Below are 15,647 nucleotides of genomic sequence, written 5' to 3' on the forward strand. Positions count from 1 at the left end.
AACTGATAAATACGACGGCGGGAGGGGGGGGGGCAGGCAGGACGTGAGGCGAGTGCATTGGGAATGTATGCGCGCGAGGAGCCGTCTTTGTGCGGGCGAGACCGAGAGCGGAACTGGTCGACTCGCGTCGCGCAACAAATCGCTCTTTCGTGGAAGAGATGCGGTCCCTCCCGCCCTTTGTTTGCCTTCCGATTTACGATTAGCGCGGCAACCACGAGCGGCTCCGCGATACAGATTCTCCCCCGTCCCTTCCCGCGGTGCGCGACAACATCTCGGGGAACTTTGAAAGAAAATCATCTCTGCGAGAATCGCCGAGGCGACGGGGGCCGCGCGCGATCGAGGGCCTCGGCGCGGCCGATCTCGCGTGAGCGCGGCCGAGTTCTTTGTGATCAGGGCTCGAACCGAGAAACCGGTTTCATTGGCGGAAGACCCTCTCGCTCTCGCTCCTTCTCTCTTCTCCCCCCCCCCCTTTCCGCTCCGCGAAACGAACCGAATATGAATTGTACGCCGCCCGTTTCAATAGACGGACGGAGCCGCGCGGCTCCGCCGGCGCGGCGTAAACTGGTTATCGCCGATCGTACGTAATGTAATCGACATGCGGACGACACGCGTCCGCGCGGCGGCTGCGTACCGATAAGCGCGCGTGCACACGCAGATGCGAGAGAGCGGCGTGTCACAACCCCTCGGTCTCTCCCCATCCCCCTTTTTTCCTCTCTTTTTTTCTCTTTACGCCAGATTATGTAAGCGGGGAAGATGCTCCGAGGGCCGGTCCGTAATCGCGAACATCGAGCGGGAACGGAATATTTAACGCGGCCGAATCGCGCGAATCAATTACCGTGCGTGTGCCAAAATACGTAAAAAAAATAATAATGAAAAAGAAGGGGCTTTATCGATGATCGCCGGGAGATGTTAATTGGCTCACGATCAAGCGCGACAGCAAACACGAGGCGCCAAGTACAGCGTATCAATATTTTATTACAAAATTGCAGTCATTGCACATATACATCAGTTACGCAGTTTACGCATTAATTTCGTGCGCCTACACGAAAGTTACACACTCATTAACGTTATATAGAAATATTACAAACAGGTACAAAAACTACGCTACTTTAATTTAATCGCTACCTTACGCTATCGCGCGCACACACACGCACATTCACGCACTCGCTCGCTCTCTTTCTCATTCATCCTGTTTGCCTATTTGTTTATCGATTATCTAAATGCCTTGTAAGCGTTAGAGCTTGGTCTTGCTCGCGTGGAATGAAATTACGTTCGAACGCAGCGAACGATGTATAAATACAATGTACAAATACTCCGTGCCGGATGAAAGCTCGACGATGAAATCCTCGGAATCCAGGACAAATTCGCCCGCTCGAATCTTCCGAAATTTTACTCGTAAATTTTCGAGACTCGCGACTGCACAAGAGAAAAACAAAATTTCGTCGAAGCTTCATCATCCATGGCCCGCAACGGGTCAACTTTCTCCCGTATAAATTATGGAATTATCCGCGTAAAAAAAACAACTGATGATCCGATTAAAATTAGAATAAATTAGGAGATTTCCTATTATTGATTAGCAATATCAGTCGATACATGTATAATAGATAAAAGTCATAACGCGACGAAGAGCTAAGTACGACGACTCCGTAAAAAAACCAAGAGATTCTCAAAAAAACTTTACGTAATATGCCACGGACGTGCTGGACGAGCTTACAGTCCTCGGTAAAAATCGGCATGAGATCGCGTGTCGTATCTCTGCTGTAATCTACGCGCTATCCGCTACGTTCGTATTTGTATCTTTGACCATTGTTGGCAGTGACGATTCCGTGAGCTCCGTGTTTTTGTCAATTTATTCCCTATTCGCGGACGGCACGTGGAAGCTGTATCGTTTATCTCTACGTGTATCCGGTATCTTCGAGAGATATGCAAATAAGAAGGTCGGAGGAATTAACGAGCGTTAAAAAGTGTTCGTTACAAAATTCGTAGTGGCGCCGTTAGACAAGTTAGGCGAGCGCAAGGGTGACTCGGTAATGTAACAGTTGCCCCGGCAAGCACCAGGTCCTCGGATCAAATCGGTTCGGAATTTTTTTCTGTCCCCCCTCGGTACCGGTTATTCCCTCGTAAATACGTGCGAACATGCACAATACGAAATGACCACTTACATCGGAGAGGTTCTCTTTTTCGCGCACGCCTACGGACTGGTCCCCATTACGGTATAAAAAAAAGGGAAAAAAAACAAAACCCTTTATACACTGTGTATGTACAGATATTTGTACACTTAAAAATTACAGTTATGTACAAGCGCGCTGTATAAAAAAGGTACATCGTTGTATAAAACACAATTATGTACAAAATCTCAGGCTGTAAAAAAAGTTACATGACGTAATTATTTACAATGGTCTGGCGATAAAAAAAGGGGAGGGGGGATGTGTGTACTTGGCCGCGTGTACATATACGTATATACTTAAATACGAGATCGTGTATAAATTGTCCCAGTAGTTTACTCCGCCTCGAGAAGCGAGCCGGCACCCGGTGCCGCCGCTCCGGGCCGTAGCGCGACAAGGTGCGCCTTCTTCCGGGGCGACGTCGCGTCGACCTGCTGGTAGACGTAATCGTTCGGCGAGCTCGTGAGCGTCTTCTGGCGCTTGGCGCACGAAACGAGCTCGTATACCAACGGCTGCTCCTGCCTCGGGAAGTCGTTGAGCCGCGTGTCGAGCAGGTCGGCGGCGTCCATGAGCTCGAGATCCTCGTAAAGCTGCTCCACGACAATGTTGTCGTCGACGATGTCGATCTGCTTTGCCTCGTCGTACGTGACGTTCTCGTCGTCGTTGACGGCCTCGTCCGCCGCGGACCCACCCGTCTCGGAATCGGCGTAACTCTCCGCGTCCTCGTACGTCTCCTCGTGCCGGTCACCCTCGTACTTCATCTCGCCCCGCTCGAGAAGCTCCAGCTGATCGGGATTCACCATCGCCCGCTTGATCGCGGTCGGATCCTTCCTCGACCACTTGCGCACCTCCTCGTCCATCTTGGTCACCTTTGACGGATGGATGGCCCAGAGGCAACCCTTGCGCTGACTGCCATTGCCGGGCGGCTTCTCGATCTTCTCGAAGCACTTATTCAGCGACAGATTGTGCCTCACCGAGTTCTTCCAGCCAGTCGGCGCGGTCGTAAAGTAGGGAAAGTGCCGGCTGCGTCAACGAAACGGGAAAATGGGGCATGAAATTTGAGCGCATCCGAATTTTCATTAGCGTGAGAGATCAGAGAATTGGCTGGCAATTGATAATTGAGCTTAATGATTGATAATTAAATTTTTTTTAATCGCTCGAAATTACATAATTCAATCACAGGACTCTAATAATAAAGTCTAACTCTGACCAAGTTTACTTCCTCGAGAAAGATCGTCCCTTTCGTCATTCGGAAAAATATTTCGCGCGAGACGATCCGTAAATTGAGCGGGTCTTAACGTTCTCGTTTGGCAGAAGAGCTCTAACGAAACACGACTGCGAGAGACGACAGTTATTTTACGAGCACGGCCGTGAGTTGCAACGGCGAGAGACGAAGGCAGGTGGTAAGCGAGGAGAGCGGGGCCCGCCGTCGATTTCTAGGGGGGACTGTACACAACCCGGCGTGCCCCCGGTTGTTCCAAGGGCCCCATACAAAATGGCAGCTTCTCGCTTAGCTCCCTTTCCGACCCGTAAAACCGAGGAGAATAAAGAGGGAAAAGACAATACTTTTGCCCTTCGTGTACCTAAGCGCGAGGTGGGGGGCTCTGCCAGACCCTTTATCCTTCCGGCCAAATGGCCGAAAATAAGCAAACGGGCGACACGTTATTCATCAAGCAAAAAGTCCCTCGTTGTTCGACCCGAAAACATTTGTTATGGCGATACCTCACGTTGGGAACTATAGTAAATAATTTGCCAGGGCACAAACGTTTCCGCTACGATTTCCGAAGACTCGAGAAAATTCGAGAGAAGTAATCCATTTTTCGAGAAGCTATTCCAAGAATTGCAGTTATCCTTCGGTCGAAGTTATTTTATTCACAAAGGAAAATGCGTACTTTTCCGAGACGATGTAATTTAATTATCAGTCTTATATTATCAATATTTAATTCCAGCAACTAAGCATTAGTTTCCAAATTGCAATGCGTTCTCCGCGGTAACAGTTTGAAAAGCACTCACCACATGAAGTTGTAGATTTCGGAGACCGGCAGCGATCCTGTCCGGCTGTTCTTCAGTGCCATCGCGATGAGGCACGAGTACGAGTACGCGGGTTTCGGATAAGAATTGTCACGGCTCCCCGTCAAGTCTTTCTCGCGCTTTGCCGCCTGTATCATCACCGTCGCCGTTGCGCCCGCACTGACGTCGTGAACATTGTTGTTGTAGGACATCTGCTTGCGGATCTGATGCAGCGTCTGGATGCCCTGGTTCGCCGCGAGCATCTTGATGTCCTGGACCTTGACCGTGCCGGATATGGTACTTATTTTGGAGTGATGCAACCTCGTCAGCTGTATCGTCGGCGGGGAGGCGGCGATGGCGGCGGCGGCGGTTAACGTCCTGGCGCCGACGTTGGCCGACGACGACGACATCGACGTCGGCGCCTCCACGCTCAGGGGTGTGAGCGGCTGTTGAACAGCCACGTCCTGCTCGTCGTCCTCTGTCTCCTCTTCCTCGTCCTCTTCCTCCTCTTCCGTCTCCTCTTCCTCCGTCTCGTCCTCCGTCTCGTTGTGCTCGTTCTCCTCATTCTCAATCTCTTCCTCCTCCTCCTCCTCCTCCTCGCTTTCATTCTCCTCGTCGTTTTCGGTTCGCTCGACCTCACTTTCGTTCTCCGTCTCGTCTCCCTCGTTTTCGGCGGCGTTCTCCTCCACGCTCGCGGTCTCCAGCATCGCCGCGTCGCTGTTCGTCGCCGGGCTGTCGATAGACATGTTGTGCGGCAATACCAAATTCGGATCCAACGTCAGGGCCAGTTCGTTGTCGCTGTCCAGATTCAATTCCTCCAGGTTGCTATGGAGCACAGACAATGTTAAACTTTCTATAAACTTAATTGAAATGAAGCTCCCTCCAATTTAAACTCTGTGAATTCCCGCGCCTTAGTAGAACATTGCAAAGTCCTACGGTAATGTATATTTTTCTTTTTCTGAATTTAGACAACTTTTACTATGACTAACGTCTCTCCTTCATTGCAGATAAAGGATCCTCCAAAGGGAGTTCGTCTCACCTGTTCGAACTGCGGCTCTTGTCATTGAAGCCGAGCGGTTCATCGTCGGGCTCCGTCAAGACGTCGTCGAAGTCAAAACCGAGGCCTGGACCGAGCCAGCCGATCTCGCCGGTGTTATCGCAACGCCGTATGCCCATATAGAACATCTCTGGACGACCCTGGATGGCGTCGGAGATGCTGTCGCTGCCGAACAGGCAGTCCCATGGATCCCCAGACAATCCCTGCTCCATCCCGACGGTATTGTACGCATTTACGGTGTCCAATTCCATTCACTCGACTGCAAAGGAGAAAAACCGTAGCGCCTTTAGAAGACTAGCCGTCAGGACGTTGCCAAGTGATACGACTGGGCTGCAATCCGCCGACAATTACCCCTCCGAAATAGTTTCATTTTCGTAAAAGCGACACCGCCATAACGAACGCCCCGCGTCGCTCTGTATCGTAAGAGCGATATTACGCAGCGTTTTATAGCTCCATAAAGAATCTAACTTCGCAGCTGTGATACGAGATATTGTCTCACAGAGTTTATGCATTATATATTTATTCTTTATTACATCTCTTTCCATTTCGTTACGTGATCTCTGTAACTGTGTCACATACTCGCGACTGCAGACCTTCTGAAAGAATTAAGGCCCGAACGCACGAGGGAACTCGAGCGGTAGAACTGAAGACTCGAGAACTTGAACCAATCGGACTTTTCAGCATCGCTGAAGTTTCTAAATGGCTGCTTACGCTCTCGACAGTCATTGGGCATTTCCCTCGAGTCTTTTCGCGTGTTCCGGCCTTTACGTCGCTCTCGTCACCTCCCGACCATCAGCGGGACTAGTCTGTGTCTCAACGCGCGTGTTTCGCCGACACGAGGGAGAGCACTTCCGATCCAGCACGCAGCTCGTAGATCGATCATTTTTTCACGGAATTGCCGCGCGAGGGCACCTAGACCGGCGTCTACGGCACCGCGAGCCGCTCCGTCGTAGGAATAAACAGAGCCCGCGCGAGCACGTGAGAGCTCCCGAGAGAGTTGCTCGTCGAATGAAAGCAGATCCGTTCCTTGAAATACCGCGCTTATCCCGCCGATCGGGACGGCCGGTCCAGGGGCTCGGCCCTGCATTCGCGTCTCCAAATCCATAAGTCATCCACCTCGCGTCAATCGTTTCAACCCGAGGAGAAGAAAAAAAATAACAGGAACGCATTGTAAATTGCATTAATCTATAAAGAAGCTCGGGTACGCGTCCGCGATCGTACGGTCCCTCCGCAATCACGATCGGCTGTATTCGCCTTGAAAATTCCCACGTTATCTCAGGTCTTTATCAGCGTCGTGAGCCGCGAATACAGCGAGTGCCAGGATCGGCGGTTCAGTGTCTCACTACGTAAGGCGAAGACGATAGATTCCGCGCGTACGCGGGAACCTCGCGTATGCCGGCGTACAATTACACGCGCATGCTTTTACACGTGTGCGTGTAGTGGTGCAAGAGGGAGAGGGAGGGAGAGAGAGAGAAAGAGCCTACGAGGATCTTGAACCCACAACCGGCTTGTGGGTGTGACTAACTCATAGTACTACAGTTGGCTTACTATATGCACGGGCTTCGTAGTAGAAACCCCCCCTCGCTCCTCCGCTCCCACTCGTCCGCAGCTCTTTTTTTTCCCCTCCCATTCTCCGTGTCTCTTCATGATTATCTCTCATTAAAAACTAATAACGGACAATCGACGAGCCCTGAGCGGCGGAAACGCCGCTGGAACGGGCGAACGCGACAGGGAAATCTCGCTTGGGAAAGGAGACAATGCCGATCTAAACGGGTGACTCGCGCGCGAATTTTAATAAGTTACGTCATGCGCGAAGTCGCTCGGAGCGCAGCTGGAACGAAAGCGCGCGCGAGAGAGAGAGAGAGAGCCCCCCTTTTCTCAGCGCGGAGAGAAGCGAGTATCAGCGCGCGCCAGGGCATCGATTCGAATATTCCACCGCGTAGATTGTGCGTAGTCGCAACATCCGGATCTCGCGATGGACCAACCGTAGATACACACGGCCGCGCCGTCTCCGCTCGGCCCGCGCTTTTCGCCGAGTATCGATCTGATACGTCTACCCTCCTCCCCCCCCCCCGTTTCCCCGGACCTCTCCCTATCCCCCTGACACAGCCGCCCCTCGGTCGTATCCTTCTCCCTCCTCCCCCTCCGGCCCGCGGTACGACCAGTATTTGCGAGCTGCAGGAGTGTGCACCCCGCGCGCAGCGTGCACCAATGCCGCGCCCAGGTTCGTCAGGGTGGCACCCTAAACACTCCCCTGGCCCCGTTGCCCGTTTGAAAATTTACCCCTCTCTCTCTCTTGCTCCCGGTCTCCCTCCGACCCTTCATCCCTTACGCCCCCCCTCGGCGCTGCTCGTTACCCCTTAATACCGCTCGCTGGGGGCGAATTAATGCTTCTATCTTTGTAAATAGGAGAGCAGATATCGGATTTCGTGTTACTCCGACATTTTTAGCGAGTTTCGGGATATACGAGTTTCTTCTCCCGCGCGGGTTTTCTCCGTCGCCGCGGCCGCCGGGCGATAATCCGCAAACGCGGGACGTTGACCGGAGTAATACGAATAATTTTAATTGTACCGAGAAACCGGGGGAAAGTATCCACGCGGCGAGGAATCTGTTGCGGCATTCGATGCGGCGGCAAGCGTTATCCTTCGGAACGAGGGCTCTCCGTTCCGTCGATCGAAAGTACTTCGAGCCTCTAATTTTGGAGTCGCGACGTTAGACCCACCGAAATCCATCCATTCCCATCGGCTCGCGACGCCAGTCGCGGCGGATTAACACCGACATGTGTCGCTTACACGGCACGGAGCGACTGGCGGGCACAATGACGTGTCTGTGCGCACGTCGCATCGACGTACAACGCGTGGCACCGTACGCACGTGGCCGCGCGGAATTGGCGCGAAAAAGTCTCGTTGCCGACGTCGACGTCGCGCCGCACGGTGACTCACGGTGGAGCATTCGCAGAAGATCGCCCACAGTTCTCCGGACGCGGATATCGCCCGCGTCTCTCTCTCTCTCCCTTTCTCTCTCTCGCCCCGACGGAAACCTGTTCTGCACGCCCGCCCTCCTCTCTCGCTCTCTCGATACTCTCATGTCCATTACGCGGCAGTGATAAACAACGTCGCGGGGCACTTCGTTAAGGCCACGGCCGCATTCGAGTATCGATTCACGCGCTTATCGCTCGTCCGAGGGATAAATTTCTCGGGCGGTCTCTCCGCGCGGGTGTCCCGCGGCCCGGTCTTCCAGCGATTTAGAAAGGATATCGCGCGGCGAGCTGTCCCTTTCTAGACCGCGCCGGCCTCTAATAACATACTTACCGCGGCTGAAGCCACAGACTTCTATGCACTCCTAGCCTGCTGCCTTCGAGCTCTGAAAAGTGAGGCGAGAGTTCTGTTTTGTTAGGTAAATAAAGTAGTACGCGCGCATGGGTCTGTCAGTGACGCACATAATACTTTAGATACCTAACGAGACATGGCGGAACCCTTGCCTCACTCTTCAGCTCGAAGGTAGCAGTCCAGTAGTCAGGGTTGGGAAGTAAAGCCCAACACGATACTAGTTTTCCTACCGGATTGCTCGTGAGAGCCAATAAGGATGCAGAGTTTTAGATCAGATGACTTGAGGCTGAATTCTGTTTGGCTCTCGTAAGCAATCCAGTAGGGAAAAATAGTATCGTGTGCCGCTGGCTTTACTTGTAACGGAGTTACGGGGACAGTAATTTTTTTTTGGTAGCTCCAACTTAACTACATTTATACTTACGACTTTAATCTACGTAACTTATTTATTTGTCAGCTCGTCAATCATACTTTACTTCTACTCTCTGTTTATTGGCTACAAAATAGAATGCTTTTAGATGCAAAGAGCACATTGCAGGTCAGGCTTGAACGAGATTATCGGTAGCGCCGTGGATCTCGTATGCGCTATTTCTCTCTTTCTCTCTCTCTCTCTCTCTTCCTCCACGCACAGTGCGTATCCGAGCGCGAGGGGCACTTTCGGAGCGGGGGAGGGGGAGGTGCGTCTCAAACGTAACCGGGAACATCGAGATCGGGAGAGATTTATGCATCAGCGATACTTTCCCCAGCTCGCGGTTACGAAAGACCCGCGTAATCGCGCACCTGAAACGGACGTCTCTCTCTCCTCGGCTTAACGTCGATCTCTCACGGTGTATTTACTAATCCCGTCTTCTGACTAATTCCCCGATGGGTTCACCGGGCGCGGAAGTTTTTGCTTTCACCGGGGCCGGCGCGGGGCAAGCGAGCCAATCGCCGGGCCCCTCCGAGATCTTGCAAAATTTCGCACGTTACCGCGGAACCAGGCGTACACGCGCCTCTTACAATGGTACGCGTTTCCCAATGTTACTTCTCCCTTCCCCCCCCCCCCCTCCTGTCCGACGCGGAGAAATTACAATGTGCTTCTCGTAATACCGGCAAAACGACGGAATAGGATCGATGAAATTGCGAAATTCCGCGGACGTGCGCGCGCGTTGATCGCCGCGTCGTTCCCGGGATTATATCGTTCTTTCCCACGAACTGGTAATATCGCGCAATATTTCCGCGTAAATAGAAAAAACCGCATTACAAATCGAATTGCAATTGCAAATCGGACGAGTGCTCGCGGCTGCCGCGAGCGGAGCGCGGGCGAATTGGGCTGATCGCGAACGGAGTGTTTCCGTGAGGCTCGCTGCGCTCGCGCGATATTATCGAAGCGCCGCGCGAAAGCGGACCGGGGCGAGCGTTTCCATTCCGCGTTCCCGCTCCCGTGCCATCGCCGCTGAGGGCCCGAACGCACGAAAAAACCTTAGCGGCGAGACCCAAGACCGCAGGGCAGTGACCAATGACAGTCGAGAGCGTAGGCGGCCATTTGAAACTTGAGCGACGCCGCTCGAAATTCCCGAATGGTTAAAATTTTCAGGCCCTCGAGTCGCGAGTGTTCCCGCGCGTTTCCAAAGCTTGAAACGGAAGACCCCCCGAGCGCAACAGTAACACAACGGCGCGAAAGCACGAAAGCACAATGGCGCGTTAACCCGCGCGCCGTTACGCGCGTGTGAGGCCCCACACGGCTAACGACGCGAGAGTCTCCGATTGTTTCGCAAAATTCGTTTCGCGACGAAAGAGCAAGCGAGAGAGCGAGGAGCCGAGGGGGGGCCCCCCCGAATTAAAACGCACTCTTCCGTTGCGCTTTATCAAACGATCTCCTTCTCTCCCGCCGCCGCGCGCGATGACTTTCTATTCTATAAATTATTCACGGCGCGCACCGCGAATAGATATTTATATGTGTATAACAAAAGTCAATAATTAAATCGACGAAATTAGCGACTGTTATTTATCGACCGCTTGCTCGAAGGCGCACGAAATCTTTGGGGGGGGGGGGGGGATTAAAGTTAGACGCACCGCAAACTTGGGTGGCTTTGCGGCCGCTTTTTCGGTATCTGCTGTGCAAAAATTTATCTTAAAATTTATAATACCTACCCTCTAAAAGCCAATCAGTGACTAATCGCTGAAAACAGTGAACAGTCATTGATTCACAGTTTACATCGGTTTAATTAGTTTAATAATATGTATAATATAATTACAATTAACTATATATATTCACGATTTTTAAGTGACACTATTCAATTCTCTCAATTAGTTCTGTCGATATTCACTAGCGCAAAGATAATTTTCACTTAAGCGGCACTAACCGAAATGTTAAGTCGCTCAACTATAAAAAGAACGGTCAAAATTTTTCCCCGAGTAGAGTTACGAACGTTCCAAATAAATCAAGTACTAATTGTGGGCCCCAAAATGGGTCGCTGTCTTTTTCTCCCCGGAGCAGTCAATGCCAAGCTTTCATTTTTAAATGGTTTTTATATACCGTGGGTGTTTCGAGATAAATTTGTACGGCGCGAGCGAGCACCGAAAACGTGGTCGAAGCTACCCGGGTTTGGCCGAAGTCGCCCGAGTCTACGGTGTCCAAAATTTCATCGCCCGCGCATGGAACCTTTTAGAATTCTCCGAGAAGGAAGCCCCCCTTCTTGGAAAGCGCGGCGGCACTTTTCCGCTCGGCGACGTCGTTTTCAACGCCGCGATTAATCCTTCGGCGACGCGGACGCGAGCGGGAAGCTACGCGATGCAGCGAAGTGCTCTCGCGTGCTCCGCGACGAGGGTATTATTCTTTTTTTCCCGGTCATGCAGGCCGGAAACGCGCGACTTTACCCAAGCAACACGTGACTGTGGCAAAAATGGTAAAATTGTCGTAGAGCTCTCGACAAACGTTCGAGTATCCGACTACCTAACGGCGAATCGCCGGGACTGCGTGCAAATCTTCTACCTGATGTTCCTTTCCTGCGGCTCTTCGATGCTGTGCGTTGCCACGCATTTATTATTATTAGAGAAAAGTCCTCCATCGCGCGAGATACCGGAGCCCAGTATGAGATAGCAGGTTTTCAACGTCCAGATTCAATCACAAAATAATTTCTCTTTTTATTTCAAATACATCCCTTATCGCACGTGTCTTACTTTCTTCGCAACGACTACACGAACTGTAACAATCCAGTTTCCACTAAACACACATTTCACTCCAATTGGTGGAACCAACAGATGATGCGTATTAAAGGATAACGCCACTCTAGCGTCCGGAAGAACCGCCTAATTTTGACAAATTTTTATGGTAATATGATAAATGGAATATAAAATCTGTTTTAAGGCCTTCATTGTATGATACATACATGTACATACTTTGAAATGTATTCACGAATTTTTTTCAATTTCGTCTTAATAAAATGGCGGCGTCCGAGCTCAGCAAAGGAAGTCTATTACTTTCCGCGGCGGGGTTGAAGCTTGGAGGAGAAATCTTTATATTCCCGTAAAAACTTGTCAAAATTAGGCTGTTTTTCCGGGCGCTAGAGTGGCACTACCCTTTAATTCAGCAGAAGCTCCGCTATCCCGCAATAGGGGGACTTTTCTCTGTTATTATGTGCCACGTGGCGAAGGCGTGATAAGAGCCGACGCAGCGGCTCCTCATTGACTGCGTTCGGAAGAAAAAACCGCTCTGCAACCGCCGCGAAAATTTATGAATCCGAATGGAGCACGCTCTTAAACCCCAGTCGGGTTCGAGCGCTTACGCCAATTAGACTTCTTTCCCACCGAACGCAGCTATCGCGGGTCCCCCCCGTTCCGCCGATATCGGAGGAAGCGCGCGGTACTTTTGTGCGCGCCCGCAGAAAACAATTTCCTCTCCTCGCCAGGCGTCCCTTTCTGCCGCGCGAACGATAAATAGGAAGGGAGGAGAAGATAAAAAAATATATATCCAACAGAAGAGACGTTCCGTCATTACCGTTCCGTGTTCTCCGCGCCTTTCCGCCTCCGTTTCTTTATCCCGTGCCTTCCTCTGCCCTGCCTTCTCTCCGAGTCGGACTGAAATAATCGTCGGGGAGCACGAGAGAATGACAGAGCTTCGTGCTACGAGAGGGCACGGACGAAAGAGAGAACGTAGACGGCAAGGGAAGGAATGTGAATTTCGGCCGTACCTGCAAGGACCATGGGCCGCTTCCTGCGGCGGGCATATGGCGAGGGAAACAGGCCAGAAGGGACCGGGGGTTTCCCCGGAAGGTTCTCACGGTCAATAGCTTTCCCGGCGGCATGCGGCTGGAAAGTGCCGCTCGGAAGGGGCTGCCTTTTCCCCCCTGCCCTCTGCCCCCCCCCCCCCTCGCCCCGCTCACGACCCGTTCGCCGTCGTCCTTGCCCGCCGCAGGGCCACACGCTCGTGTTTCGTCGCCTAACTCCACAACTCCGTCCGCCGGCGTTTTTGAAAATCGAAATAAATTTTCATCCGCGCTGCTCGCACGAGCGGGGCGTAAAACGGGGCTTTTAACGAGGGTCCCTTGCGCGTTTCATAAATCAGGTACCCCTCCACCCACCCCCCGGGGGAAAAGGATCGGGGACAAAGGGACGGCAAGAGGACGAGGTGGCGGGTTTTCATCTCGGCGACGTTATTCCGGCGGCCAATTAAACGTTGGCGATCCGCGCGGAATTACTATTCGTGGCTATCAATGGAAATCGATATCGTCGTTGGCGGTTTCGGGCGACGAGGCGAAGTCGCCGTCGCCGTCGGATATAATAATTACGCGGGAAAACCGTCGGCGAATACCGCAAAGTGCACCGCGAGTTTATACGCGATACATGCGCGAGGGGGGGAGGAGGCGGAGAACGAGGAGAGCCGAGAGGAAGCGGACGGAAATCGGAAAAGTCGCGCCGACTCGAGTCGACGGCGCGGAGCGGACGTCTCCGGGCAGTCTCGCGCGGTTTCCGCTCTCGCGGAAAAATTCGTTTCCGCGAGACCTTTGTCTCCTCCTCCTCCACCCGTCCTCGCCGATCGAGCGCGAAAGTATCGCGAGGCGGGAGCGTCTTGGGCGATTTCGGGCGATTTCCCGAGAATTCGGCAAGTCTCGGGAAAGCCGCGAGATCCGATTTCCGGAAGGTTCACACACACACACACGTACACGCTCTCTCTCTCTCTCTCTCTCTCTCTCTCTCTCTCTCACCCCCGTTGGAGCACTCGCATGGCTGCCTCTCTCCCTCTCGCGCGGTCACGCGCACTTACTTGACATTGTTCGTAACTTACTGGACCTACGCGCGTATCCGCTCGCCCATCTCCGCCGGGCGCTCGAGGGAACTCTGCTCACGGAGCGCACGGCGCTCCTCTCTCTCTCTCTCGGCCACGCACCTTTACGCATTCTCGCACACATACACGTGGGGACGTGCACGCAGGCGTTCGCGTACACATCCGACACGCCGTTTTTGTCGCGTATGCATGCCCCGTGCGCCGACATCCGTCAACGCGCGGGCGTGCTCGCACCGTTTTCGTAACACTCCGTTGTTTTGATCCCTCGGCATTCCCGCGCCCGACGACTAACGCCTCCTCTAACGATTCTCGCGCTTCCCGCCGAAACTCGTTCGCGCCGCGGGCGCGTATTCGACGCGCGTAGAGACGGCAGAAGGCGGCCGGATTGTTTACGCTCGCGGATCGTCGTCGCGCGATCGGCGCCGTCGCGGACACAACCGCGCGGATCGACCTGGGGGGGGGGGAGGAGGCCACGGCAGCGAGAACGAGGAGGATCGTCTCTCTCTCTCTCTCGTCCAAACGGAGTCCGAAACGAGCGAGGAGACGAGAACGGGGTGGTGGGCGAGAGAAGAGGAGAAAAAAACAACATCGTCGATCTCGCTCTCCGCGCTCTCTCGACGGACAGAGAGAGAGAGAGCGCGCGCGCGCACTGGCGGGCGAGGGACGGGATGGACGGACGGACGTACGGGACGGGACGAAACGAGACGAGACGGGCAACTAGACATTTTCGCGGGGCATATTTACGCGGCGCGCCGTATAATGGCGCCAGACCTACCGTATATCGATACTGCGCGTCCGACGTTCCCCGAGTCGCACTGCCCTGTCCGCGTCGGCCGGCACTTTCACACATATATTTACGTTGCGAGGCCGCGGTCGAGGATTTTCGGCGCAGCGACCATGTATAAACCGTACACCGACACGGGTCCCCCTTGACGGAACTGAGGCAACGTTGGGTTGACACGGCTGGCCCGTGAACAAAGACCACAAGATTTCAAATCCCGCCGCGCCGATTGGCCGGCCGCGGTCACGTGGCCGCGGCGCCCGCCCGCCTATTGGCCGCCCGTCACGGGGGTGCGAGGACGTTTTGAACGATGCGCCGCAATGCACATGGCTGACAAAGGCGGACTTCCCGCGGGGGAGTTTGGCGGAGCAGCGCGGCCGCCCGCGCCCGCGACGTGCCCGTCGCCGACGGTCGACGGCCCGGAGGCGATGCCGTCGACGCGCACGCACATACACACGCCGCACTCACGCGCGCCGCGTCGCCGTCGCGCACTCGGGCCGCCCTAACCTTCCCCACTCGAAAAATGGCCGAACCCAAAACAACACCGCGCGCGCGGAAACTACACACTCCGTCGGACGACGGCACGTATAACCCCGGCACGTATCACGGCCACCGCTGGCCGCCCGCGTCGCGGGACCGCGCGATCTCTTCGGCTGCTCGCGGCGCGCGCCAGCGCCGAGTCGGTCCGCCGAGTTGGGTCGCGAGCGCGGCGAATAATCGCCGTCCCGTGTAACGAGATTGAAAACGACGGGCGAGTCCATTGCTGCCACTACGGAGGGGAGTCGGGCAGGCACTCTGCCCGGTTAAGAATGAAGCACTGGCGCGCCGCGATAATGGCGGGAAGGTACGGCGGGCCGTACGTACGCGCGCACGCGGCCACATGGGCATTTATCGGGCTCCGCGCGGCCGAGTACACACCGCGCACCACTTTGGCTCTCTCTCTCGCCGTTTCACTTCGCGCTCCTCTTGGCGCTCCCGCCGAATTTTCGGCGCGGCAACTCGCTATTTTCCCTCCGACGTGCGAACACCGTCTCGCCCAGGC

General features: G+C 54.0%; 1 protein-coding gene across 3 annotated transcripts; it reads right to left on the reverse strand.

Annotated features, from left to right (window-relative positions):
• Window positions 1-955: 955 nt before the first annotated feature.
• On the reverse strand, window positions 956-14,814 carry LOC105569471. Of its 3 annotated transcripts, none has more exons than XM_012025968.1 (4): window positions 14,600-14,814; window positions 5,215-5,491; window positions 4,179-5,000; window positions 956-3,188 (listed from the first exon to the last, which is right to left on the reverse strand). In XM_012025968.1, exons 2-4 carry the CDS (start codon window positions 5,481-5,483, stop codon window positions 2,501-2,503), a joined length of 1,779 nt encoding a protein of 592 aa, XP_011881358.1. In that variant the 5' UTR covers window positions 5,484-5,491; window positions 14,600-14,814; the 3' UTR covers window positions 956-2,500. The 3 variants fall into 3 exon arrangements, with proteins under 3 accessions (XP_011881358.1, XP_011881359.1, XP_011881357.1); XM_012025969.1 differs by lacking the exon at window positions 14,600-14,814 and adding an exon at window positions 13,927-14,252; XM_012025967.1 differs by lacking the exon at window positions 14,600-14,814 and adding an exon at window positions 5,884-6,654 and having other exon boundaries at window positions 5,215-5,825.
• Between the last annotated feature and the right edge of the window lie 833 nt (window positions 14,815-15,647).

This window comes from Vollenhovia emeryi, unplaced genomic scaffold (genome assembly GCF_000949405.1).
Source record: "Vollenhovia emeryi isolate VEMERY1.0 unplaced genomic scaffold, V.emery_V1.0 DF939124.1, whole genome shotgun sequence".
Taxonomy (NCBI): domain Eukaryota; kingdom Metazoa; phylum Arthropoda; class Insecta; order Hymenoptera; family Formicidae; genus Vollenhovia; species Vollenhovia emeryi.